General features: G+C 42.4%; 2 protein-coding genes and 1 non-coding gene across 4 annotated transcripts in view; 2 read left to right on the top strand and 1 right to left on the bottom strand.

The window, feature by feature from the left end:
- Positions 1–5,685: 5,685 nt before the first annotated feature.
- On the bottom strand, positions 5,686–12,845 carry DENND10 (DENN domain containing 10). 2 transcript variants are annotated; one of them, XM_041461633.1, is made up of 9 exons: positions 12,776–12,845; positions 12,093–12,289; positions 10,924–11,003; positions 9,254–9,402; positions 8,957–9,068; positions 8,478–8,578; positions 7,279–7,386; positions 6,629–6,723; positions 5,686–5,977 (listed from the first exon to the last, which is right to left on the bottom strand). In XM_041461633.1, exons 1-9 carry the CDS (start codon positions 12,819–12,821, stop codon positions 5,801–5,803), a joined length of 1,065 nt encoding a protein of 354 aa, XP_041317567.1. In that variant the 5' UTR covers positions 12,822–12,845; the 3' UTR covers positions 5,686–5,800. The 2 variants fall into 2 exon arrangements, with proteins under 2 accessions (XP_041317567.1, XP_041317569.1); XM_041461635.1 differs by lacking the exon at positions 12,776–12,845 and adding an exon at positions 12,397–12,519.
- A 1,648-nt stretch (positions 12,846–14,493) lies between these two features.
- The window catches only part of EIF3A (eukaryotic translation initiation factor 3 subunit A), a 29,450-nt gene continuing 17,282 nt past the window's right edge, over positions 14,494–26,661 (top strand). The window contains exons 1-10 of the mRNA XM_041461156.1: positions 14,494–15,079; positions 18,627–18,817; positions 19,019–19,155; positions 20,945–21,108; positions 22,155–22,354; positions 22,847–23,055; positions 23,529–23,700; positions 24,667–24,771; positions 25,548–25,646; positions 26,335–26,451. Coding sequence (XP_041317090.1) covers positions 15,031–15,079; positions 18,627–18,817; positions 19,019–19,155; positions 20,945–21,108; positions 22,155–22,354; positions 22,847–23,055; positions 23,529–23,700; positions 24,667–24,771; positions 25,548–25,646; positions 26,335–26,451 — 1,443 coding nt within the window. The 5' untranslated portion in view covers positions 14,494–15,030. The remainder of the gene's footprint in view (positions 15,080–18,626; positions 18,818–19,018; positions 19,156–20,944; positions 21,109–22,154; positions 22,355–22,846; positions 23,056–23,528; positions 23,701–24,666; positions 24,772–25,547; positions 25,647–26,334; positions 26,452–26,661) is intronic.
- Positions 25,993–26,125, top strand: LOC121350378. Its single transcript, XR_005954659.1, has one exon. It is a non-coding gene; the product is annotated as a small nucleolar RNA SNORA19 (small nucleolar RNA).

The raw sequence follows: 26,661 nt of genomic DNA on the forward strand, positions 1-26,661 counted from the left end.
ATCCAAAGAAAGAAAGCTCTTTTGATGTGTGATCATTTTTGTATGTTGATCAGTGAGGTAATAACGTTTTGCTGACCCTATTAAATTATTCAGGGACCCTCAGCTGTCTGTGAAGAACTGCAGAAAGAGCTTACAGGAGACTGTGATAACATCTTCAGCGATTTTTGAGCCACCTCTTCTACAACCCCTGCCTGTAGTTGTGTGAGGTGCTGCTAAGGCTGTGTGACAAGGATGGAAATGCACTAAATAATACAAAATTATTTATGTGAAGATGATTATCACAAGTGCAGCCTTCAAAGTGTGCCATAATTTAACTTAGGGCACAATACACAGGTCACTGCTCTCCTATTGCTGGAGGACTGGATTTCTTTTCACAATGGATGCCCAATCTAATCCATCCTACAGGAAGAGAGCAGCATAGAGCAAAGCAAGGAAAAATAGCAGGCCTGAGCTCTTGCAAGGAGAGACTCCTGCTGTGCTTTTGGCACTGAACAAAAGCAGGAAGTTGGGAATTGAGTTTAATTTCTTGTTTGAGTTCTGCCTTTTTTTGAGTCTTCCTCTAACAACTTACTGAGGGGAAGGTCAGACGAGGGAAGAGGAGACAGGAGCAGCAGCACATCCTAAGGAGCTGGAACTGGGGTGGAACATGCTGTAAAGCTGTTCCAGGAAGACCATATGGATACTGTCTGTAATTGGCAGTTTGCACTACTCCACTGGAGAACTGTACTGAATTTTTAAAGGTAAAGGATGGTTTGCACCTACTGAACTCTGCAGGCTCACTCAGCCTCTGGGGGTGATGTTCTTCAGTACATGGTAAAATCTCATCAGAGTCAAGAAGATAATTGTGTTGTGTCAGATCAAAGGGTCTGCTGAGCCAAACGTCATCTGCTCATGGCAGGAGCTTAGAACTTATGATCTTTAGGGTCACTTCCAACCCAAACCATTCCATGATTTTGCCACAGGGTCAGGTGGAACAGGCTTAAGCCTCAGCCTGCCTCTCTGAGTGCGAAGTGGGCAACACACTCTGAAGTGTTTTTCTCCTTCCAAAGCTTTAATAGCAGAGGCACAGATAACATCCTGCAATTAAATTATCTAAACCATGTTTCCCTATTCCTATTTCTGTCACATACCAAAGGCAAATGCAGGAGGGGTCTGATTCCACTCTCAGTAAACAGTAACTGGCACTACAGTGAAGACCTGCACCTCTCCCCACTCCTTTTTTAAACATAATTTAAGAATGGCTAAAGTGAATGCTAATTACATGAACCACAGTGGGAACAAGCAAAAAAAAAAAAAAAAAAAAAAAGAAACACCAAAAAAAACCCCAAAACCTAAGAGTAGAGCAAAGCCAACAAATAGAAGAGAATATATTGGTGAACTTTGGATCGTCATGGTAACTAGACAAGCTATAAATTCACTGGCAACACACTTGGATGTTTTAAGCAAACTGATGTCATTACAACTCCATGAGTAAAGCTTCTGGAATAGGTCTGGTAATAGAGTCTGTTATTACAGCTGCCCCTTCTCAAACTCCACCAGCTCCTTACTGAATACTTGAGCTGAAATTTGCCACATTAAACCCAGCTCCCTCAGGATTATTGAATCCCCCTTTCCCCCATTCTCATAAATGTTCCTATTGCCCTAACCAGAATTTTCCAGAAGAGGAGGGCAGGCGCCTGCCATTTAAATTGCCAGCCTGGCTGACTCAGCTGCTTCCCAAATCAGGACAGGGAAAATATATTGCTAAAAAGGCCCTGGCATCCTCAGCCTTGAACCAGTCCCTGAGATGAGAACTGCCAGGAGCAGACATAGTCCAGAGATACAAGTCAGGAAACAACACTGGGACAAGCAGCAAACAGCATGTTTGAGGGACCTGGGAAGAGGAAACCTTCCCCTTTGTAATGTGGAATAAATTAACAACGTACCAGCCCAAGGCAGGTCTGTCTCCTGCCTTAGCTGGCCCTGGTGTTAAGTGACAGTGCATTAGTGGTGGAACCAGTTTAAGTTGTGGTGAATGACAACAGATGGAAGCTTTCAGCTTCAAGGAAAAGAGAAGTCTCAATACAGCACAAGATGCTGTGCCTCACCCACTCAGCTTGTCATCTTGAAATGTAGGAAAATCCAGTGAGGCTTTCAGGCCCCTTTAATGTAGCTTAAAAAAATCAACCACTCCCATGTTAAGAAATACTCAGATCAAAGCCTTACTCAGCTGGAGCTGTGTCCCTGCTTTACCCCCAGGCCTGTAATACAGCCATGCTGCTTTTCCCTTTTCCCCACATGCCAGGGGTGGAGGAAGGAAGGAAGGATGAAGGCTGGAAGGGAGTCCTGCACTGCAGCTCCTTCCCTGTCAGACAGCAAACACCACGTGCTGCACAGGCTTTGGAGTCTCCTCCTATCCCACATCACTCAGCAGCTCCAAGGAATGATTTCACCTGACCAGAGAGGCTCTGACTCAGGCTCCAGCCAGCTGCCTAGGGAAGGGTGCAAGGCACTATGAGGCAGCTGGGAACTCCCTGCACCGAGCTTTATGGCTTGGTTTTTATCCAGAAATGGAGCTGCTTCAACTGACATCTCACACCACACAATGAACAAACCCTCAGTAGCCATTTCAGAGCAGTCAGAGGCTAAAAGCAGAAGGAGCCAGGATGTTTACATGGATTCTGTAATATGTCCCATGTCAAGTTTTTCCAGGTTGAACAGCATTACGCTGCTCTCCATTGAACATTCCCCCTTCACACATTTGCCTGCAGGGATAACAGGGCAGGGCAGCTCCTACCAGGAACTAAAACCCCAGGGATCAAAGCAGTAAAGCAAGTAATCCAATTTACTCAGCAAAATCTCAACTGCAGGAACTGAGTGTTTATCCTGCTCCCCTTTCCAAGCCTCTGCCCTGCTCACTCTTTACCTTCTAATTTCTGCAAATGAAGTGGAGATGTTATGGTGCAGGAACCATTCACCATTTTGTATTTCTCCAAGAACAGAAAAGTAGTAAGATGAAAAAGTATGAATAAAAATTCCATTTGAAACGGCCCTTGCCTCTAGGAGGAAGAAAGGATGTCATCTGACTGCAAAAGAGCAACTGCACCCACAGTCTGCTTGTGTGCATCCTGGGGAAACGGAAGAGAGAAAAAAAGTAGAAATATTTTCCTGTCCTGACCTTGCAAGTTTTTCTATTTTATTTTAAACATTTTTGAAAAGAAACAGTGTCAAAAGTCAATAAGAAAATGCAAGAACATTAAGACAATCCTTTGAACTCAGTGAAGCTGAGAGAGGCCAATAAATCTTGTACAATGCTGATGATAAAATCAGCAATGGCAGAAGTTTGAACATTTCCAACCTAAAGCCCAAACCATAGCTCAATTCCAGTATTGCAAAATTAAGAGCGAAGGCCCTTGTGGCTCCACGGTCACAACTATTCAAAAATAAATTTACATAAATTAAAGGGCAGACTGTTCAGCAATTTTTTAATAGGCATAAGCATGCTATGAGTCCAGTTCCTTAAGTGTATTTCATCTGTGTTGCACAAACGGCAGGAGATCTAATACAACACTGAGATTTTCAACTGAAACACTTCCAGAACAGAAATCAAAACAGGCATTCAAGGCTTAGTTTGCAATTGAGCTCCTCTGCTTTGTGTGGTTGTCTCTAGATATGCCTTAAGGCAGTTTGTTAATAAGAAAAAATGGGAATTTCTTCTCGGTTACACTGTGGTGTTAAGACAGCTGGCTGAAGCAGATTCAGATTTTCCTTGATGAAAGAATTCAATTTCAGTGGACTTTAAAGTACATCCTGAATAGAATTTTCAGCATAGTTTTGCAGTTCTTCTAATCCAACTGTTTTATAGGTCCCAAGACAGCAATATTAAAGAACCATTAACAAAAACCATGAATGGGCAAATGGGGAAAAAAGCTGTAGGGCACTTACAGGTAAACAAAGGCAGTTGCAGTATTTTTCTCAGAAGTTAAAATTACATGCTACTGTGTTCAGAATTTAAACTTCAGACTAAGTGTTTAAAGCAGAATTTTACACCCCTGAAAATAGGGGACTGTTCTGAAGCACTTTCATTTCCTGACTGTAATAACCACTCATTGTATACACAGATGCCACATTCCTTAATCACATTCTAAAACAGATTTCCTTAAGGTATCATACATAGCAGGACAACTCTTTCTCCAACCAATATTGCTTGCACATAGGTATTGATGAGCTCTACCAGTTTCAGAATAGCAAACATCCAATTATTTAACAATATAAATATTGGTTACTAAAGTTTTAATCATAATTATAAAATCTCTATGTAAAACCACATGCTACAGCCTATCTGTACAAAGGCCAGGAAAAAGGTTATTTTTTCTTGTAACAAAGTGCTACTGCAGAATTGACTGATTTGTTGTGGACATTTCTGGACAAATACAGATTGTTTGGCTCAGAGCATTTCCTTACAGACTCTAAATTCTTCTCAGAAGATTGTAAACCAGTTAAGTTTCAGGCTGCTCAGTAAAAAAAAAAAAAAAAAAAAAAAAAAAAAAACCCACCAAAAAAAAAAAAAAAAAAAAAAAAAAAAAAAAAAAAACCCCCCCAAAAAAAAAAAAAAACAACAAAACAAAAAAACAAACAAACAAACAAAAAAACCCCAACAAAACCAACAAACACAAAAAAAAAAACAAACCCAAAAAAACAAAAACCCAACCCCAAACAATCAAAAAAACTCACCCTTGAGTTACGGCTGTGCAACCAAACAAGTAGGCAATTTTTAATTCTCTCTAAACTCTTTCCCAGTTTTCAGTATGACTTGAGAAGTTTCCATCTAGATTTAATTTACACAGAGCACCATCAGACAGTACCTGTGTTACAGCTCCAGTCCTTCAGGGAGCTGCTGCTCTACCTGTGGCACCCGGCCATTTCAGCATTCCTGGTGCATAAGGCTTTGACTCATCTGACTTTCTCACGTGGATCAGGAATGAATGGCCAGGTCTCTTCTCAACTGAGAGCCCCAACAACTTCTCAAATGACCAGCTGTAAGGCAAAACTTGTCCATGACTTCCCTAGGAAGGCCCATTCCAAGCACAGTAATCCTGTATCTTATCCCTCCACCAGGGGCATGGCATGGAGTGAAAGGGGGAAAACCTCTAAGGCAACAGTCCCAAAGAGGTGCTCAACTCACACCTGAGCTTCAAAACATCCCTTCCTTTTCATACTAAGGCTACCATGTCAGATTTTCCCAGACATCCTTTATTCACACCTAGACACTTTCAAGTAGAAAGAGAGAACTTGTCCATTTATTTGGGATTTCCAGGTATCAGGCAGTCCAGAGCAAGAGCAGCATCTGACAGGCTGACATCCCTGGAAGCCCAGAAGGAGCACTCAGAGCAGCTGCATGTTCAGGGTGTTCCTGGGCAGAGATCAGCACATCCCAGCTGTGCTGCAGCCATGTTCCAGACCCCAGGCAGACAAGTCAGAGCTGTCCAGCCTCTGGAATGTGCAGGACAAACAGCCACTACACTGATGGACACACAGTCTGGACACACTGGCCTGTGCTACTTGTAAATCCACTCACTTTGTGGTGTGAAATACAGGAGCCATAGGTACACAGTTAGAGTTGGGGGGAGATAATGACACCAGGAATGTTCCCAAATGTCTCCATATGTTCCCAGTCAAGCTCCAGTATTCTGCATTGCATCATGGTAACTAGGACATTGACTCATACCTTTAGTTTTTCATATAAAATACCAGGTATTCCTATCTGGATGGCAGAGACAGCTTTTTCAGAATTAGTCCAGAACACTGTAGTGCATCAAAATCAGATTTTGAGCATTTGTTCAGCAGCTGCTAAATGAAAAAGGAAGTTTTCTGTGGCTGGTGGAAATCGCTTTTGTTTCAGGGCCTCAGCATTAAGGGTTGGTTTTTCATTGCCATCAGAAACTTCAGTAAGTGAGGCTAAAGTAGCCAAGATTTCTTTTGTCTTCAGAGAAATGTCCTTAAGGAACAGAAAAACAAGCAACCATGAATATAGTATTAGGTATTAAAAGGTTTTCACATACATTTACAATAAAAAAACAATCAATACAGAACAAAAAAAGGAAACATGGGTAAATAAATAGCTCATTTAAAATAAAGACCCCACTTGTAACAGTTCTTCAGCCTCCTCTTGTGCCATATTGGATAAAGGAAGCACAATCACTCCTCTCCTGACCTTACTGAGCTCCATGACTAAGTCACTCAGTTGTGAAATGTCTAATATTACATGGGGGAGGGAGTGATAAAATGCCACCATCATAAAAATCAGGTTTTATAGCTAAGAAGCCATATTTAGCAGGCCCTTTTCAAGGTATTGCCAATACTACTGACAAAGCATTGAGCAAAATCCATGCATTGTGGAATAAAACTGGGAAACCAGTCTTAAAAACAACAGAATTTCTGAACTTTCTTCAGCAATGTAGTTACTCAAGAGATAATATAAACTAAGTAAGTTATCCTTAAAAACCTGCATGATAAATAAAAATGCTCATTTGTAAAGAGGCAGAAGGTAGAAGAGACTGACTGATTCTCAGTGCCACTTCCTCCTACTCTCTCCTTCTGCCAAGATTTAGCAATAGAAGTTAATTAGATTTAAAAATAAAGTATTAACCTTAATGACTTGGCTGTCTGATTTATCTGGATCTTCTGCAGATTGAACAATTAGTTGTCCAAGTTCTTTGTGAAGTTTTCCCATTGTCATTGCCTCTGTGTAAGAAAAATACAAAACACCACATATAAAATCACCTTTTTCATGATACCCAGAAATGTATATGAGTAACACACCAAACTGAGGAATCTTTTCATGACTGCCATTTGAAATCTGTTGATAAAGACAATAACCTTGTATCAACAGCCAGTACCTCTGAAGTGGCCCAAAGCAGTGATAAGGGGCAGCAAGATGATAAGCAACATACAAGGTTTTCTTTCAAATAATCCCCAGTCTTCAAGTATTTAGTGCCATGTTTTTAGAAAAACTCATGTAATATCTCTCCATTCAGCTGAAAGTCTCTTCCATGTCTAACATGGATGTTAGGAAATCTCAGCTGTGCATTTTTTGGGAAACAGAGCACATCTTTCCAAATTCCAACTTTAACCAGTCTTCCAGGGTGGCAATAAAATGAAGACAGAAACTTACATATTAACTTTTCAAAACCTGGATGGAAGAAGGATCAAGATTGTTTGATCTACAGCAAGGTTGAGCCATTACTGTCAACTCTGGAATAAACTGCCTCTAAATCCAAAATATAAAGAGCAACCAACCTTTTACTACAGGTGAAACTGTAATCTCACTGTCTGCCAAATTCACATAGACATCATAGAGGTCTGATCTACTGCTCACTTCAGAGTCTGTAAATCCAGCAATGTAACCTAGAGTACAGAATTAAGCAAGATTAGGATCTTCAGAAATCAAATCAAAAATCACAGCTCTAAAGTCTGTTCTAAGAGTATCTGACACAATACCCATTGGACCCAAGAGGCTGCTCTCTTGATACTATCAGTCATTCCACAAGTGCTCAGCAGTTGCTTCATTTCCAAGAAGCTTAAAAATCAACTTCTAAAACTGCCTTGAGCATGGATTAACTGCTAACACTGCAGCAATATCACCAAGTTACCAATCTGACATTTTAAACTCTTTTCTTCACTTCCTACTAACATTACTCATTTGTAACTTTCTCATTATATTCTCAAAATCTCCACTCTGGAGCTTCTTGTTACAAAGTCGGTATTGGACTGGAACAGAGGAATAAACCCAGATTTGCTTGTTTATAGCATGTCAGATGAGCAAACTCGGAGCAGGTTTTTCTCCACGGAAGATGCTTAGTGAGCTGTAGAAATGTTGAAGATGAGTAGTCTCCTTGCTCATATTCTGTATAAAGAAGCCTCTTAATGGCCACATGATGTGTCACAGTAACCTCTGCATAAAGCTTGGGCCTGTTCCTGGATTATGCACTAAGCACTGTGCACACACAGCACAGAGTCACACAGACCAAACTCCTACAGGTAAAGTTTACCTGTGATTTGGAGCCTTAAGACTTCACTGACATCAAAATAGAAGTCTGGGACTTCAGAGTTAGGAATTACAAAAAAACCATTTTGTTACTAGTGATGTGTAGAAGCTGGGAAAAAATGTTGCTTATCTAAGCGAGCTGGTTCTGTACAGCAGGAAGACTTTCAATCCCTCCAATCAAAACATCAAACAAGTCTCAAGGCTGCTTTGCATCTGTGATTAGGGATAGACTGATGTGGATCCACCCAAAGCTACAAGATTAATTATCTTCCCACATACTTGTTTAGCTGATTTGCCTTTTCCAAAGAAAATTATGTTTAACTTTGATCAATAGCATTAATAGCAAAATAACCTTTTTTTTCCCCTCTGAAGTTCCCTGGTGCAAAACTTTGCAGCAACAGAAGCTGAAATTGAATTTTCCTGGTATTTTTGATTCAGAAATCATCACTACCTGTGCATGCTTTTAAGGCATCCAGTTCCTCCTCATTTAGATGCACATATGAATGAAGAATTGACCAGTCTTGTCGATGCCACACTAAAGCAGGCAAAGTCCTAGGGAGATCAGGGTACAACTTAAGACACAGTACATTGTTACTTACACTAACCAAAGCTTCACAATAAAAACTGCATGCTATGAAAAAGAACAATTATCACTAGGTCCCATTTTGGGGGGAGGGTGTATATTTATTTATTTATTTATATTTGAATTGTAGAAATTTCTACTATCAGTGCAAGCAGAGTTTATCACTTATTCTACCATTCAATTTCTCTGAGTTGAGCAACATGCAGTTAAACCTTAAGAGGGATTTAGCAGGATTTCTATAAACAGGTTTAAGATGGATTTTTTTTCCCTTAAAATACAGGCTTTTTTCTCAATGAAGGTGAGGTGGTGGGGGTGGGTGGGTGGGAAGGAAGGAATTGATGAAGTACCTGGTAAATTCCTGGATAGCTTCTATTCTAGGATGGTACACTACAATTCTCTTCTTTAACATCAGTGCAGTATATAAAATAACTGTTTCCATTCCAAACTGAGACACTATATCTAGAAAAGAGAGGGAATTATTTTATTGAAGATATTTACGCTGATATTATCATGTTTTTGAAAAAGCTTAATAATAACAGCACAGGTAACAGTGTCAGCACAGTTTACTTAAATACACATGAGAACAAGATTGTATTTTAGGGTGTAAGAAAGCAATCAGAATAGAGACTCTGGCAGAGATTAACCTTTGATGGAGCCAGCAAGGTAAGCCTTCCGAGCATCAAAGTCCTTGCTGAGGAAGGATCCATTCTCTTCACTTTGGCAGATGCCCTTTGTGAGGACTGCAATGTAACTCTCCATCATTTTAACTGGACTTCCATGCTTCAGGTAGATTCTGTGTGAAAAGAAGAGAGTCTGGTATTTTAACTGCAATCACTGGCAATACATACATACATATATATATATATATATATAATGGAAAGTCAAAAATCAGTATCACAATAGCAATATTGCTGGCAATAATTCTTATTCTGGACACCTGGCTGAGGTTTTAAATACTAAACTAGAAGTCTTCCAACATGCACAAAAACACATCTGTCTTTTAGAATTTAAAATAAGCCTGTATTTTTATTTCACCTTTCTATTTTATGAATAAACCAACACAGACTAAGATAGAAACACACCCCAGAGGTGTAGGTAGGTGTCCAGACAAAGGACATGGAAGGTGTTTGCTTAATGAAAAAGCAACTGCCACAGTAACTCCTGTTATTACATGCAGACTATGACTAGGTAGCTTTTAATTTTTTATCCAAGTATCTTTTGCCATTCTTCTGTACTGTTTACTAAACGATGAAAGAAAAATATAAACACATCCTTGATACTCAATAAAAACCCAAAATGACACAGAGGAAGCACACCCTGAGAGAACACATGCACTGTCAGCTGTCTTCCAGGAAGCAGAGAGACACTGTAACCTCTTTTACCGGTTAAGATATTTCAGGAATAGCACCGAAGCTGACAACTACACATTTTCCATGGTAGCCATAGCACAAAGTAACATCACATTTGAAACTCAGTTATTATCGTGCTTAGAAGAATCCATTCTAGATTTGAAAGGAAGTAGCTGGTAAGTCAGCAGAAATGTGATCCACAGTGAATCTAAGTTTTTCATGTATCACCAAAAAAGAACACATCTCAGTTTTTCAGTGCCCTGCAGAATGGATAAGTCTGAAAGCACTTCCAAGTCTGCATTATATATAGTAAGTCCCAAGAGCACAATAACCTCACAACTGCATCAAATTAGCTGCAAAATCCCTGGGAATACTCTTGGTATCAAAGAACTGGGACTGAACTAATTTGGAAACTGAAGGAAAAGCAAAATAAGAAGGAGAGAGCGAGCATAAGAATGGGGACATGAAGGGAAGTGAGTAAACAGGACAAAAAAATGAGAAAAGGTTTTTTGGTTGGCAGAGGGCTCCCACTTCCCTATAGGAAAAGCAAAACCATCCCTGGGTGCTGTGCTTAGCTCAGAGGAGCTGCAAGCAGCACTTACAAAATGTCATGGAGGGATACAAGCCATTCACCATAGACATGGTCCAGCATTTAAGTCCAGCACTGACATCCTGCCAAACATTTATACTTTTTAAAAATATACTCTCAGAGAAAATGAGTGTGAGAGTAGTGGTGGTGTGTGTCTGGAGAAGACACAGATTAAAACCCAATGAACATCTGACATTCACCCAACTCTTTCTGTATATGACAACTCAAATCAAGGATTGTTATCATCTGACTTCCTTTGTAGGACTGAGTTTCCAGCACTTTGCTTGAACAAATGCAACACAATGAATTGAACCTTTTGCTTTGGCAAGATCTAAGCATGCAGACAGCAGTAACTCAGGCCAGCTTTTATACAGACCTGCAGAGAATCCTGGTGAAGGCTGCATATTTCTCTGGGTTGAAGTCTTTGGCTGTCAGGACAATGGAGAAGTGGGTCACCTGCACATGACACAGGCACAGAAACACACAGAGCTCAGTTAATGACCTCACATGAACAGTCTTGGTCACTTCACTGTCAAGGCTCCAAGCTCCTATCTGCAGGAATGGCCTGGACACAGGACTTCTGATGTGACTCAGCTCTAGTACAGACTATCTACATACGATAGCTGCTTTCCTCTAACCTCATGAGGTTATTTAAAAACAGAAAGGCATTTTCCTTCCCCACAGCAGGGAGGAAACTTCCAGAATTTGTTGCCAAAGGAGGCTGTGGAGGCAGACAGCATCAACATATTTAGAAAGAGACTGGAAAAACCACACAGATAGCAGGCCCACTAACAGAACTAATCTAACTTCCTCAATCAAATGATTGTGGGCTGGGACAGTACAAGACTGAAAGTCTGCAGACAATGACCAGGCTCACGTGTCCTCCTGAAATAGCATCTCCCACTGCACCTATTGAAGACAGCACTGTGACATTTAATTTTATTTTACTTCATAGGAAATATGAACTTGAGTGAGGAAAGGCAAGCAACCTTCTGCCGTGGGCATACAAAATTACCACGTTATCTTTCTACTTAACAACATAGCATAAAACATAAAAACTGAACAGACTTAACCAACAGTTTAATGATTTTCATAACAGGGAAAAGATAGAAGATACAATTATATTTGCTGTCTCCCAGTAATCAATACAGTGGAAAAGAAAGTACCTACAAAACTTGATCCTAGGGAGAAAAAAGGCAGCAGGTTCTATAGGAACAAGACTCTGGACACTTTGAAACAAACTCCATAGAGAGAAAAAAATGCTGAACTTGAAATGTAAATTAACTAGAAACAGCAGCATGAAATAGCATTTGTGTGCTAACACACAGAATTGGAAAATGAGCATCTCAATCATTCTGCAATTCCATGTCCTGGTGACAAATGAAACATAGACTGGCTGGGCACCTGGACAGAGCTGCATCTGTGAGCACACAACACCCTGAATCCCTTCTCGTTTCTCTCCATGGGAAAACACTGCTTAACCCACAGAGGAAGCTCTGCAGAAGCCCTCCCTGCGTTCTACCAAAAAACCCCACCAAGCCATACCTTTTTCAAGGCTGGAGAATCTTGAACTTCCACCGTTGTGATGTAGAACCAAGACCTTTTGTACTGGCCGAACACAAACGTATGGAGCACTTTGTTTTCGTCTGTAAGGCAGCACTTTCGCAGCAGCAGAGTCCTCAGTTCCGCTGTTACGGACGGATAACACCAAACCCACAAAGCGTCTCCGTTGGTGTCTTTTTCTATGGTGGAAAGATGTTCACTGTGAGAATGCCAAACAGCAGCAAGGGAGTAAATTGATGGGTTAATCAGGTTTGTTTCCTGGAATCAGATTAAAATTCCACCTTACCCTGACCCTAGACATCCAGTTCAAGCCTTAAGGCAGGAATTCTGACACGGGTTTTATTTTTTTAAATATTAATAAATCTCCATTCTTGACCTGCTTCACGAGGTAAAAGAAGCACCAAGTTTGAATGAACATTCAACACGAGCACGGTATTGAGGAACAAGCACCCGGACCAGCTTATTTATGATTTTCCCTATTTCTGATTTCGCAATTCTGATTCGGAAGCCGCGAATTTCAGACACTTCGGCCGAGTTGTGCACCGCTTAGCTCCGCAACAGGCACAGCCGGCACCCCCGGGCCCGCGGCCTCAGCGCGGCGGGCCCCGGTACTGCGGCGGGCCCCGGTACCGCCCCCGCCCCGGCCCGGCCGCCCCGGCCCTCACCGATCAGCCCCACGGCCCGCAGCAGCTGCGCCTCCGGCTCTGCCATCTTCGCTCCGCCGCCTTCCGCCCGCCCGGCCCCGCTCCTCCCTCACGGCCCCGCTCCGCCCCCCCGCCATTTACTGAGCGCTCCCGCCCGCCCGCTGCCTGCGGCTTCCTCCTCTGGGGCCCGCCCGTTCACCGGCGGGAACGGGGGAAGAATCTGAGAATAGTCAGGTTGGAAGGGACCACGGAGCTCAGCCGGTGCCACCGCTGTGCTGAAGCAGGTCCCCACAGCACGGCACTCGGGAGCGTGTCCAGACGGCTTTTGGACACCTCCAGGGAGGGAGATTCTAAACCTTCCGTGGGCAGTGTCCCAGTTGTGTGATCGGTGGACAATACAGAAGTTATTCCTCGTATACAGGTGGAATTCCGTGTGTTTCTGCCTGTTGCCTCTTGTCCGATTGCTGGACACCACCTGGTCCATCTGACACCTCCGTTCAGGTAGTGACAGAAATGGAGGAGCTCCCTGTCACTTCTCCAGGCTGAACAGACCCAGCTCCCTCAGCTTTTCCTCAAAAGGGAAGAGCTCCAGCGCCGTCATCATCTCCACAGCCCTCTGTAAGTCATGGGGCACAGCTCATGTGAAATGTTACACAAAACGAGGGTGGCTCTGCTGGCAACCACCTCCTGAAGTCACAGCCAGGAGCTGTACCCTGAATAACCCAAAACAGACATCCTTGTGTTTCTACACAACATGGATAAAGGCTGGCTCCTGCCCAAGTGGGGACTGAGTGGTGTGAGGAACAGTCATGGAAGCAGAACAACTATTCCTGAGTAACTCCATGCACCAGCAAGTTTACTGAGAATGTAAAGATCTCATTTGCAAGTTTGGATGAACAGTGGCACCTGAACATTGTACTCCGTGACCTTAAGGGTCTTTTCCAACCTAAATGATTCTAGGAATACCATTATACTGATTAGTAGAAGAAACTTCTGAAATAATGGGAGATAACTAGAGGAGCAACAGAAGCTGCTAAAAAAACATGTGAAGTTCTGGGAGAGGCCAGGCCTGTCCCAGCCTGGCTAGGGAACGCACTAAAGGGCAGCTTGCCATAGGATTTTCATGAAGTCATCAAGTACACACATTAGTAGGAAGAGACAAGACAGACAATACAAAATTGTCGTGGTCCCAGCCTGGAGGGCTTTTAGAGATCCAAAAGCATGGAGTGGGCTGCTCAATAGCAATAAATACCGGTCAGGAGACCTGCAGTCCCCATGGGAGCACAGGTGCCCCCATGAGAAGGCTGCAAGGACAGTCACTGGCTCCGGTGACACGGGCACAGCTGCCACCCCGACCGCAGGCAGTCACCCGAGTTTTAAATTAATTTTATGAACACAAGAAAAGCACTTGTTCAGCACTATAAATACCTTAGTGATGACTCCGCTTAATGCAGACCATACTGAAATACATGTCTGTCATGGCTTAGGAATAGAATTCCCCAATTTAGTGTTCCCACTGAAACATCCCACACCATGCACCACTCGGTCACGTCCCCCCCAACTCCCCCTGTGACAGGATGGAGAACTGGAGGTACAAAAAGGGAAAGATCACGGGTTGGACTAAGAACAATTTACTAGAAGCAGATAAAGAATAGGAAGACAAACAGTAAGAACAATGCTAATAACAGAGTGTGTGAGACAGGTGAACGACTCACACGGGGCCCAGCGCCATCCCACCGCCCCGGCAAACCCCCTGTGCCCCCCGGCACCCTTTAAGGCTCATTCGGACAAAGGGCTTCGTGGAAGGGGCCCCGCGCTCCCCTCCCGATCCCGATCCGCCTCACGGGCTCCATCTCCCTAGGACCCCATCTCACATCCCCAATCCCCCTTCCACTTCTTCCGCGATTCCCCCACCATCCCCTCCCGGTCCCGGTCCCAATGCCCCGTGGCTCCGGTCTCAGTGCCGGCCCCGGTCCCAATGCCCCATGGCTCCGGTCTCAGTGCCGGTCCCGGTCCCAATGCCCCATAGCTCCGGTCTCAGTGCCGGTCCCGGTCCCAATGCCCCGTGGCTCCGGTCTCGGTCCCGGTCCCCCCCGTCCCGTCTGGGTCCGCGCGCGCGCCGGGCGGGGTTTCCGCTTCCGCCGCCGCCGTCAGGGCGCGCGCGGGCCCCTTTCCCTCCCCTTCCCCTGCCGCGCCCTCCCTTTCCGGCCGCGCGTGCCGCCTGGCTGGAGCTCGGAGCCGCCGCCGCCCCGTGAGGAGCCGCCGCCGCCGCCATCATGCCGGTGTACTTCCAGCGGCCCGAGAACGCCCTGAAGCGGGCGAACGGTCAGTGCGGGCCGCGCCCACAAGCACACACAGCGCCGGTTCGCCTCGCGCGCCGCTCCCCGGCTCCCGGCCGCGCCCGTCCCGGGACCACCCGGCCGGGCCCGCCCGGGAGAGCCCACCCGGAATCCCCCGGCGNCGCGCCGCATGGCGGAGGGGAGGGAGGCCCGGCGGGCGCGGGGAGCGGGCCCGGCCCCGCCTCCCGCTCCCCTGGGCCCCACGGCCGCCTCCGGGCGGAGGGGGAGCCGCGGCGGCCTCGGCTGGCACGGCCTCATCCCGCGGGCCTGAGCCGCCGGCACCAGGGGCGGCCGGGGCCGGGCATGAGCGGGCCGGACCGCGCTGCCCTGCCGGGGTGATCGCGAACCCGGGCTGATCCCGGGCCCTTCTGTCCCCTGTGGGCTCCGCGTGTTGTATGCCGTCCTTCACGTGACTCCGGTGAGAACGCAAATGGTAAAACTCCCGCAGTGCTCCACGGGCTGATAGCACCGGTTTGCCCCTGGAAGACCGACCGTGGAGACAATTCAGCGCTGTAGCCGGTGCTTGCTGACTGCCATATAAAAGCTGGACTGGTTATATTTATCAGTTGGCTCATTTCGGGCCAAACATATGGCTTTGACGCTTCTGTTTTTTATAGTCTCCTATTTTAAGCCCTTAGCAAGACCATTTAGACTGATCATTGTCACAGGGCTGATCGAAAGATGACACTTAAAGACATCCACAACTTAGAAATTATTTATGGGTCTTTAAATGACAGCGGGAGAGGCTGTGTGGTCTGGGGACTGTGCATTATTCAAGCACTTAGTATATTAACAAGGAAATGTGAAAGTACTGCACATTCTCAAGATTTTTAATCAAAAATTCATTGTAAAAGTCTTTCCCACAAAGATAAAAAGATGAAAGATAAAATCAGCTTCAGTCAGCATTCAGGGATGAAGATGTGTTGTATCAGTCCTTTCACTGGAAAAGATACATGTACCATAATATATAAATTTTATTTATATTTGGGAATTCTTGAGTAGAGGAAATGGTATTTGGTGTGCAAGTTACATTTCTGGAATATTGACTTTAAACTGCTCATTATTATTATTGATGCTTTCCTGGTATTTAAGTTCATATTTGTTATACTGCTGCAAGTCTGCCAAGTTGTGTTGAAGTGAAGGAGTGGAGTTGAGCTGAAGGGGGTGTTCTCCAGACGGATGCTGGCAATCCTGAATTTCAGTGGACTGAATGGAAAACATGACAAGCAGTGTCAAGTCTTACAAACTGCAGGGGCTCAATCTTACCACAGCCAAGCATATTAAAGGGTGGAAAGTCGTACCTAAGGCAGATTGTGTGTTGCAGGAAGCAGTTTAATGTTAAACTGGCATGTTAAATGGGGACATTCAGTGCAGTTTCTAGAGTTTCAGTGTGTGTTTTTGTAAATAAGGCTCAAGTGTCCATTAGAAGCACTTCATGTTCTCAGTGACTTCAACGTACAGAGATGATGTTTGGAAATAGGAAGAGCATGAAGGATTTTAAGTATATACAGATATGTAAGAAAAGTGTTTTTATAATTGATAAATGTAGGTCAAGGCCAACCCTCAGCTATTGTTAGTATTTGGCATTGCTTTGTACTCAGGAATGCAATGCAACTTTAAGGAGTGTTTTATTGTTGCAGATACTAAGCCTGCTCACTGTAAGAGATACTGTAAAGCACTTGACGTCTTTGTCACCTCTTGTAGTGATGTGTTTTCTCAGATTGAAAATTGAGCTTAATTCAGGATTTTGGGTTAGCAGCAGTAGGTGAGTTCTTGATGTGTATCAGCTGGTTCTTGACCACTCAGCTTCAGTTGCTACTCTGGATACCTGTTAGCATTTTAAGTAGTATAAAAGAACAAAACTAGTAGAAAGTAACTCTTACAGCTACTTATGGACTCAGCCTTACAGTTTATATGTTACAGATCTGAGTTTCCATAACTTACAGTTCCTACTGCCAAGCTTGGTGTTGTGTGCTGTATGTGGTTCTTCAGGTTGATTTTGTGCTTTTTACTGAAGTGTCTCTTAAATTAGCCTTAATTATTTGACTTACTTGTAAGAACCTGCTTGGCCAGAGTTAATTAAAAGTTTCAAAACAACATAAATTAATTTTGTGCTTTGTCCAGTTGGTTATCGACCACTGAGAGCTGTGGTTGGAGTGCCCTGGCATTTTTGCAGGTTCAAACTTGCCTTTCAAGTTTATTTCCATAAATAAAGTGTAAAGCTCAACAGTAATTGTCTCTGAGACAAAAGCAGCTCTGAGATAGAATAGCAGTGTAAATTATGGGATGGAGGGTAGCTTTATTAAAATTGCCGTGGTGAGTAAAGTACTGCTGGGTACTGCCACACCGTAACTGATTATCTTCAGTTGTATCACTGTGCTTTCTCTAGAAAGGAGCTTGCTCATCTTCTGCCAGTGCATTATTTACATGAACTGGTCCATGAATATGAACTGTTGTCGTCCTTAAATTAAAACCATTCTGCTGATTTCAGTCTAAACCTTTTGCCATGTTTAACTTCAAATTTGAGATTCCAAAACTCGGAAGCTCTGTCTGATGTCTGAGCCCCTGGAGCAGGCCCCTGCTTTTAATAGTTTCTGCCATTATTTCTTTAGGAATGGAGTGCTTTCCAAGGTACTTCATGGCAGTACTGACTCCACCCCTCAGCCTTTAAGAACAGCCACTTTTCCCACTAGCTGTACTTGACCTCCCTTATCTTTTAAACCTGTTTGCTTCCCATTCTGTGTGTTCATTTCTCCTGCTGTTCTGCAGTCCAGAGTACATTCAGAGTAGGGTCTGTGTGTATGTGGGTCGCTGCCTCAGTGTTTCCAGTGGGTGGTTTGCTGTTTTTTGTGAGGCAGAATGTGTGGGGTGTCAGAGGTGGGAGTTGCTGATGCTGAGAGCTCCTGTTAATAGCAGCAGCTGCTTAGGGATGAATAAATGGGGCACTGGTTTCAGCAGCAAGGCTGATCTAAAAAGTGTCTGACCCTTCAACTGAACTGCAGCAGCTTTTGATGTAACATCTGTAAACTGAAGTGCTAAACCACTCAAGAGTTAAAAACAACAAATGAACAGCTTTGCTGAATTAAGTTTTTTTCCTCCCTCCCTCACCTGAGAGCAGGACTTTAGTCACATTTGTGGCATGCTTTGCACCTTGTTAAATGCCCTGGGTAGGTGCTGTACCCACAAGCCTCCTGGTGGATATTCCTCGTCCTTGATGAAACCAGGGTGGTTAAAACTGGATGTGTGCATTCATACACGTTCATGTGTATGAAGTGCTCAGTCATGCCTGGATGGATGGAGAGGCATCTCTGCTATCCTGAAATTCCCATGTGAATTTACTGGTCAACGTTTGTTTGCCGGTTATGTCATTGAACGTGGCACTGAGTTGCCAACATTTTTGATCTGGCCAAATAAATCAAACCATCAGTGCATTCTGGGTAGAGTTAATTAAATACTGAATGTTTCCTGTGTTAAGCATAAAAAAATGCATTTTCAGGTGCGCAAGTTTTTGCTAACTGAGATTTTACTTTCAGAATTTCTTGAGGTTGGCAAAAAGCAGCCTGCCCTTGATGTTCTCTATGATGTTATGAAAAGTAAGAAACACCGAACATGGCAGAAAATCCACGAGCCAATTATGCTGAAGTACCTGGAGCTCTGCGTGGATCTGCGCAAGAGTCACCTGGCAAAAGAAGGATTGTACCAGTACAAGAATATTTGCCAGCAGGTATGGCTTTTGATTTTTTATTGTATGTATTTATAGCAAGCGTGGTATCTGTCAGCTGATACAATCTAAAATAACTGATTTGTCCTGAATTGGGATTAATATGCCTTTTAGATGTTCTTGGGTTTGTAGCAGTTACATTTTAAAAGATATGTTGCCTATTGTGGGTGGAAACATCTTCCCATTTTTTTGCCTTTGGTGTAGGTTAACATCAAATCTTTGGAGGATGTTGTTCGAGCCTATTTAAAATTAGCTGAAGAAAAAACAGAAGCAGCTAAGGAGGAATCCCAGCAGATGGTACTGGACATAGAAGATTTGGATAACATTCAGACTCCAGAAAGGTGTGCAGCCTGTCTTTAATCACAGAAAGTGTCCTTAATTTCATTTACAGAGCTGAGATATAAATGTGGTAGATTTGAAGTTGAATACTAGTGGTGTTCTAATGGTTTTAAAGGTGGGGATGAAAGCAGGGATTTTACATTGAATGAAATTCTGAGTAAAGAAAGCAGGCAGTAAGGAGTAGAAGATCTAGGTGCAGTGGGAGTGGTTCTGAGAGTTGGGTCACCACTTTCCAGTGTCTGCTCAGATCTGCATCTGTAGTGGTTTTGGAGAGTTTATTATGGTAAACTAATCATTGCTAGTTGATGTAGAATTGCTGTTAATTACATCAGACCAATGTAATTCTTGTGTGTGGTAGCCTCCGTTTCTTCTGACCACATTGTGCACATACAAACAAAAGGAAATGTTACTTTATACTTGCTTGGTTAAGTGATGAGATAATAGAAGAAAGGACATGAAAAGTACAGTCAAGAGAGAATTAAAAGGATAGGTAATGAGAACATAGAATGGTGATAGAAATGATAAAAAATTGGAAGAAATTACTAAGTATTTGTCTTGTGTAGGAATAGAGTTGTAGTAGTCAAATAATATTCATAAAGACCTGGAGTAGAAGGCTCTGTATTTACATGTTAACAGCAAAACTCTCTAGTAGAAGTTGGTTGCCAAAAGAGAAGGTGACAGACATGTCTTCAATAAGGGGCAGTGCCATTCATGTTATTTCCAGTGCCTGAAATTGTTACAGAGGAACCCACTAATAGTTAAACAGTGAATACTGACTGACCTCTCTTTTCCTTGTTCTCCTTTATATAAAAAAGGACTAGAGAATGGATCTTTTCAAACACACTTCTCCTCTAAACCAGCACAGTTTCCTTAGTGTTTTTTAGCTCCTATGTTCTAGACTTCTCATGCTTTTTTGCTGGATTCACCTCTTGATCTGTTAGAGAAAGCTCTGGTGATGTGTCGTATTTAATAGTTTATGTAGTACCCAAGGATGCAAATTAGAACTGCAAATGGTGTAGTAGAAAAGATACAAGAGTTGAGACTTTATATTAAAAACAGTTCAAAAAGAATTTTCAAAATGAAGGCTTAGGGAAGATGTTTTTTTGTGAGTTTAACATGTTGAGTGGATTGTTTAGCAGAAAGGGATCATGTGGGACATAGCACTGAATTGGTCGCAGTGTCTTGGGAATGCCCTGTATTATATTCCTGTGATGTATTATTGTATCTTACTTCTGATGTATTTAAGCATCTTTTTTGTGTCAGAATTTGTAAAGGATTTGAAATGCTAATATGAGTATTCTGGGTTCTGATGTGTGCAGATCATAACACCGCTCTTGTGTCACATGTCAACATGAAGTGAACTCTGGCAGCAGTGCTGGTGACTAAAAGGGAAGTGTCAGCAACTGCTAAAGTGTCTTTATTGACACTGATACTTGACTCTAATAGAGGTACAGGACACAGCTCCCTGCTAGGAAAGAGAAGGTGAAAATCCTGGAGTTAGTTTCTTTTGAAGGATGCAAGTTTCTGATGTCTTACCTCTGGAGCTCGAACATGTCAGTTCAAAGTTTGAAACTTAAAACTTTGAAATAATTATCTACATCCTTTAAAGGAAAAGGGAGCAGTCTGAGGGACCAGTTTGAAAATAAGCAATAGACCATTCAGCAGCAATTAGCTGTTCAGATTTGTCCAGACTCATCTTATAACCTGGTAAGAAAAATTGATGAGAAAGAATTGTGGGGAATAAACCACTTCTCTTTTTTCTCTTTCCTTACCCTGCTGCCCTGACTGAAGTGTTCTTTTGAGTGCTGTAAGTGGAGAAGACACTCAGGATCGTACTGACCGCCTGCTTTTGACACCCTGGGTTAAATTTCTGTGGGAATCCTATAGACAGTGTTTGGATCTTCTCAGAAATAATTCTCGAGTAGAACGCCTGTACCATGACATTGCACAGCAAGGTAGGTGCAAAAGATGGAAACTTGAACTATAATGATGTGGTGTGCCCCCTTAAAGGGAGGGAACATCAAAATTTGTAGATGCATGTGGTCAAAAGGAACAAGAAGAATCAGAGGGTCTTCAAAAGCTTATAAAGTTTTAATAGCAGATGACTTGCTTGGCATGAGAATTGGTGTGTTAGTCCCTGACCTCGCAGTATGAGCACATGGCAGTGGGTTTTGGGTGAAGGAATAGGGTGAAAGAAGAGAGGGTTGAATTAAAGAGAGGGCTAGAGAGAAAGAATGGGAGGGTAAAAGAGAGAAGTCACCAGTCCTCACTCCAGTGTTGGTCTAGCTGGTGGGGGTGTCCAGGGTTCTGGGATGTACACACACCTGGGCTTGACCTTTTTATAGATGAGTTTCTCACTTGTTGTGCGAATCCATTCTCATGCTCTGTCTGTTCTTCTGGACATTTCTGGAAATGGGTTGGAGGGCTTCCAGGGTTTTGGGTGGTCTTGATTCCCCTCTACAGTCCATCCCCTCTTCTTGACCTCTTTCATGCATTTGTGTTGTGCTTAACTCTGGAAACCAGAACAAGGACTGGTGTTTAAGAACTATGGGGTTAATGACAGGGTTTTTGTCTGTGTCATTTCTGGTCATTTGAAAGCTTCATTTGACTTTACCATCTTTAGATGACTTGAATTTCTCCCACATTTTACAAAGCCAAAACCTGAATTCATGCCATTCACAGGATTTTGTGTGCTTTTAGTTCAAACTAAAAGCTGGAATCACTGCATAAATTAGAACATTTTTAGAGAGACTTAAAGTATTCCCTTTGCTCTTTAATCTTAATTATGTGGAAACATCTTCATCTTTTGAGGTCAAGATGAAAATGCACTGCATTGTCACTTACTCATTATGTGTGACGGATTGTATCACGTTTGAGATGTCTTTTGACTGCAAATGAAGATTTTTTTAAGTGTACTGATTTACATACTTGAATCCCATTTACAACTACCGTGAAGTCACCATTAGTGAACATTTTACATTTGCATTATTCCTTTTTGCAGCTTTCAAGTTCTGCCTGCAGTACACGCGGAAAGCGGAGTTCCGCAAGCTCTGCGATAACCTGCGGATGCACCTGGGGCAAATCCAGCGGCACCACAACCAAAGCACAGCCATCAACCTCAACAACCCTGACAGCCAGTCCATGCACCTGGAGACCAGGCTGGTGCAGCTGGACAGTGCTATCAGCATGGAGCTGTGGCAGGTATGCAGCAGGGCTCCCCATCACGCTTGGTCTGCAGCCTTTCCAGAATTTTCTCCACACTGTTCATGTCTCATGGTACATGCAGCAAGGTGAAGAGAGCATAAGAGCTACAGAATAAAAGTTTTAATGTCTAGAATATTGAATGCTTAGTCTGGTGTTCCTGCACAGCATTTCAAACCAAGCTTTGATGGTAGAACTTCGAGAGATTTTTTGTTTGGCTCCCCCCCAACCTTGGTTTGTAGCTTGAAAATCAGAATGAAACAAGTTTTCAAAAATACCAACTTCTAAGCAGATAATTAAAGTGAGTATGTCCAAATAATTTATTAAGAAAGTATTTAATTCCATGTAGCTGACAAAACTGAAGATCATAGCTTTCAGTAGTATTAAATATTTTATAGTCTTAAAACCTTTTTGAATGTACATTTTTCCTTTTTTGGGATGTTACAAAAGACTTCCTAACAGTGTTGTGTTTGGTTGTTTTGGGGTTTTTAGGAAGCTTTCAAAGCAGTGGAAGATATTCATGGACTATTTGCATTGTCTAAGAAACCGCCCAAACCACAGCTGATGGCAAATTACTACCACAAAGTTTCAACTGTCTTCTGGAAATCAGGAAATGCTCTTTTTCACGCATCCACCCTTCACCGCCTTTATCACTTATCAAGAGAAATGCGAAAGAATCTCACACAAGAGGAGATGCAGAGGTGGGGAAAGATACTTGCTGTGATCTTAGAATCTGTTTTTAACCCCCTCGGTTCAAAAATAAACTAAATTGTACCCCAAAAGAAGCAGATGACATGTATGGCTATGAGCAGCTCTGCCTAAATTGGCCAGTACTAATTGCCTCAAAAGAAATCTAGAGCAAGGAGGATGTTTTACAAAGCTGCAGTGTAAGTATTGTGAACATTAGCATCACCTTAGTTAAGCTTCCTTCTCTTTACTGAGAGGATATTCAAGTCAATAAATATCCGGGTGTTTGGGTTTTTTTCTGTTTTGAGTGGTGGTATTTTCTTCACAAGATTTCACAGTTTCCTCTCATGCTGTAGTTGGTGTCTCCTCTGTTATTCTGGTGTTTGTACACAGTTTTGCATCATGGATGCTCCTCATTCCTCTCAAACTGGCACATAGATGAGCAGGAGTTAGTAAGTGTTCTCTTGTGCTTCTGCTTTGTCACCAGGATGTCCACTCGAGTCCTTTTGGCCACGCTGTCCATTCCAATAACTCCAGAGAGAACTGATATTGCTCGTCTCCTGGATATGGATGGAATCATCGTGGAGAAGCAGCGGCGCCTGGCCACCCTGCTGGGGCTGCAGGCCCCCCCGACACGGGCCAGCCTCATCAATGACATGGTGGGTACTGGGGTTCAGGTCAGCAGCTTCACAGAGCTGAGGCCTGTTCCTTCTAGAGCACTCTGCTTAGCTGTGGGAAAGCAAATTTAAAGCTAAAACAGCTGTGTGGTTAATTGGAACTTAATTGCAGATTCACAAGGAATGTTTGGAAATGGCAGTGATAATGAATGCTTGTGTGCAATTCAGTGTAGTCTTTTATGTCACCCAAGCAGCAAATATTGATTTGAAACACTGAGGGGTTTGAAACATGTTGTGACCTAGAACTTTGGGGTTTTTTTCTGACTCTGAAGTATGTAATTAACTGAACCAAGTGCTTATTTTTCTGTTTTAAATGTGTTTTGGATAAGCACAGGCCAGATGTCAAATGTTGGACCATATGGATCTAAGTGATTATGAAAACTTCCTTGTGTTTAATTTGAAGGGATGTTAGATTTATCTATCCTCAGACCTCCCCCAATGCTCATAAACAAATTAGACACTAAGTAATGGGTATTTTCAGAGAATGTTTGAATTTTTTGCAGTCGTTAGCACTCATATGTAAGATTTAGGTTCAAAGCTTATTTAATCATTTGAGTTAATTCTTCTTGCAGTTCCTCTCTAGTCTGCCTCAAACCCACAACTTAAGGCTTCAGAAATTTAATAATGAACAGAGATGTGTGGTTTTAGTTTGGATGTGGGCCTTTGTTTGTGTAGTAGGCTTGTGTCTTAGAAATGGCTGAGGATGGTACTCTAGTCTGTTTAGATTGGTTTTTGTCTACTTTTCAATTTTTAACTACATTTAAGTGATGTAGTGTAGAACTACTGTTACTGCAGTTAAGAATGTAATGGAAAAAACCCCTAGTTTCCTGTATTAAAAACCACATCTGTTGCCTGTTTAACTTGTTGAATATGAAATTCTTAAAGCATTAATTATTGGTTAATACTGTATTTATGTTGAGATCTTTGGATTTTCTTTGTTGACTGTAGGTCAGGTTCAATGTAGTGCAATATGTTGTCCCAGAAGTGAAAGAACTTTACAATTGGCTTGAAGTAGACTTTCACCCGCTAAAGTTGAGTGCCCGTGTCAGCAAGGTAAGTTTTTTGTAGCTCTGTGTGTGTAGTAATTGGTCTTGACTAACAGTCTGTTATTTCAATATTGATTTGTGGTAAATATCAACCAGCTTTTTTCTATTGCCTGATTTTTCAATAATAGCCTTGATTTGGTGAAGTTCCATCACCATGATATGTGCATGACATCTGAGAGTAAGCCAGGTTACTGAAATAGAATGAAAATGCACTCAGGTCTTTTGGGTGCTATTCAGAGGGCTCCATAAAGGTGCAGAGTTTTGGGAATGTGTTAGAAGGTTTTGTTGGTGGAGATAATACTGAGTTAATTTTGTTTAAAGTGCAAAATAAGAAGACTGTGTGCACACGTGGGCATATGCTGGCAAGTGGGTTGTATGCTAAGTGGAAGGATGAGCCAATGATTGCTTTTACTATTAAAAGGTAGAGTGTTGGGAGGTAGAATAATGTGAGAGCTGTTGATTAAGTTAGTGTAAATTCTGCAGTTGATGAAGCACATCATGTTCTTTTTCTTTGATAGTGGGAACAAAGATACTTGAGGTGCTAAAAAGAACTTGAAGGTAAATTAGCAGTGTGGTAAATGTTGCCAGTACTGTCAGTCGCCTTCATACAAAAACTGTCAGCTCTCCTTTGTAACTAAGTGTTCTGATCAAAGGATGCACTTCAGTAAAACAGTATCTGGACAGAAGTGCTCTTGTTTTAAGAGTGTAAACCAGAAATGTAACATTAATGGTGAAGTTTGTACAGGTCAATGCAGATAGAGTAACTTTTCAGACTTTTGATAGGTTCTGAACTGGGTGAAGGACCAAGCTGAAAAGGAACCTGAGCTGCAGCTGTACATTCCTCACCTGCAAAACAACACCATCCTTCGCCTTCTGCAGCAGGTATGAGTAAAGATAATGCATGTTCCTAAGTATACGAGAATTTGAATATGCTTTGGGGGAAGATTATGTTGAAACTTTAATGCTGAATTTTTTTTTTTTCTGTCAAATAGAAGAATGTTTGATTTTCAAATACATTTCTTTAATATATTGCCTATAACTTCAGTTTGTGCATCATTTAAATACAGCTGTAGTAGCTGTACTTAATAGTGGGGTACAGTGGTGTAGTCTCTTCTCTAGATTTTCTTCATTACTTCTCTTTGGAGTAACATCAGGGAGGGAAGTATTTCACTTTGGTTTTTAGTTTATTTTTTAAAAATTGTATTTGTATCTAAGATTTTTTTATAAAATGCACATTTCATTGACCTGCTTTCTTTACTAGTGATGAGCAGTGTTATTTCTGGTGTGCTAAAGAAACAGTTGAAGGCTAATTAGCAGCATAGCTGGATGTAGTTACTGCTGCCAGTCTCCTTCATACAAAGTACCCATTCAGGAATGGGGTTTAATCTGAAGACAGTACAGAAATAGAATCCTCAAACAGTATTTGCAACTGCATTCATATGTATACATTCATTTGCTGACAATTTAGCGAGTTAACTTTAAGGCCTCTACAACAACTTCTACTCTGATTTCTTTTTATTGAGGAAAAATACTGTGGAAAAAAATACCTGATGTTTCTGTTTGCATTCAGGTGGCCCAGATTTATCAAAGCATTGAGTTTGCTCGTCTGTGCACCCTGGTTCCTTTTGTGGATGCTTTCCAGCTGGAGCGCTGTATCGTGGATGCAGCCAGGCATTGTGACTTACAGGTGAGGGCTGTAGTGAGACTTTGTGTCGTGTCTGGGTTCATGTGTATTGCATGTGATGAAAAGGAGCTGGTTCACAATGTGGAGGAAGAGACAGGAGTGATTTGTCTTGTAGTGCTCATTTCATTGAATCCTTGAAAGTTCAGCCTCTTCCAGTGATTTTGTTTTCATTGTTGTTTGGGTTGTTTTTTTCCCTAAACCATAGAAATAAAA

This window comes from Pyrgilauda ruficollis, unplaced genomic scaffold (genome assembly GCF_017590135.1).
Source record: "Pyrgilauda ruficollis isolate IOZ18807 unplaced genomic scaffold, ASM1759013v1 scaffold15, whole genome shotgun sequence".
Taxonomy (NCBI): Eukaryota; Metazoa; Chordata; class Aves; order Passeriformes; family Passeridae; genus Pyrgilauda; species Pyrgilauda ruficollis.